The sequence below is a fragment of the Egretta garzetta genome, unplaced genomic scaffold (genome assembly GCF_000687185.1).
Source record: "Egretta garzetta isolate BGI_Z169 unplaced genomic scaffold, ASM68718v1 scaffold356, whole genome shotgun sequence".
NCBI classification, from domain to species: Eukaryota; Metazoa; Chordata; class Aves; order Pelecaniformes; family Ardeidae; genus Egretta; species Egretta garzetta.
The window spans coordinates 375561-376501 of NW_009260019.1; the positions used below are offsets into that span (position 1 = coordinate 375561).

Sequence of the window (941 nt, forward strand, 5' to 3'; positions counted from 1 at the left end):
CGCGGGGGGGGGCCGGAGCCGGTGCTGCCGGGGCCCTGCCTGCACCCGCCTGGACAGGACAGGCAGGGATGGCCAGGGCTACGGGGCGTGGGTGGGACAGGGTGACAGCACGCAGGGCCGTACGGCTTCATGTTGAAGAAGTCCTTGATGCCCTCAGGGCTGACGGGGCTCTTGCTCTTGTTCTTCTCGGCGACGGACTTCTCCTTGGTCCAGGTGAGATGCACCTTCTCGGGGGCCGTCTCCACCTCGTCACCAGGTGATTGGGAGCTGCTGGAGAAGGCGGTGGTGTTTTTGTCGTGGATGAGCTGGACCTGCAGAGAGGAGAGGAGGGACAGTGGGCAGGGGCCAGGGCCAGCCGCCTGTCCAGGCCCCTCCTGGCACAGCGCCTTACCTCCTCCTCTGGCTTCTCCTCACCATCGCCCACCTGCTCCTCGGGGACACTCAGGCGCAGACGCGTGTTGGCTGGGTTCTTGCGCCGGATGGAGCCCCGGGACTCATCCGTGATGCTCTGGATCTGTGCAGGATGGGGTCAGCCAGGGGAGCGGGGCAGAGAGGGCTTGGCCGGGGCAGCCCCCAGCCTGCAGGCCCAGCTCCCCGGCAGGATAAGTGCGCAGAGCCACAGGGCAGCTCTGCCAGCGGCAGAGCCACCACGGGGGTCAGATCCCACCCAGGCTGTCCTGCATCCTCACCTCCCGCTCCCGTTCATTCTTGGTGAGGTGCATTTGCTTGAGGATCTGGGAGCGCTGCTCCATCACCAGAGTCTTCTCGTAGGTGTAGGCGGAGATGTCGCTCTCATGCTGCAGGGCGGACAGGAGAAACCGTGGGGCAGGGCGAGCTGCACCCACTGCTCCCAGCCTGGCCCTGTGTGCCCCCGTGGACCTACATGTCCCCATGGTGCTCTGCGTGTCCCCATGGCGCTCCGCATGTCCCCATGGTGGTGT

At 66.4% G+C, this 941-nt stretch overlaps 1 protein-coding gene across 1 annotated transcript in view; it reads right to left on the minus strand.

Annotated features, from left to right (window-relative positions):
- The window catches only part of SLC12A5 (solute carrier family 12 member 5), a 19838-nt gene that overhangs the window by 1726 nt on the left and 17171 nt on the right, over window positions 1–941 (minus strand). The window contains 3 exon segments of the mRNA XM_035896143.1: window positions 124–311; window positions 392–514; window positions 690–797. Of these exon segments, the coding sequence (XP_035752036.1) occupies window positions 124–311; window positions 392–514; window positions 690–797 (419 nt within the window).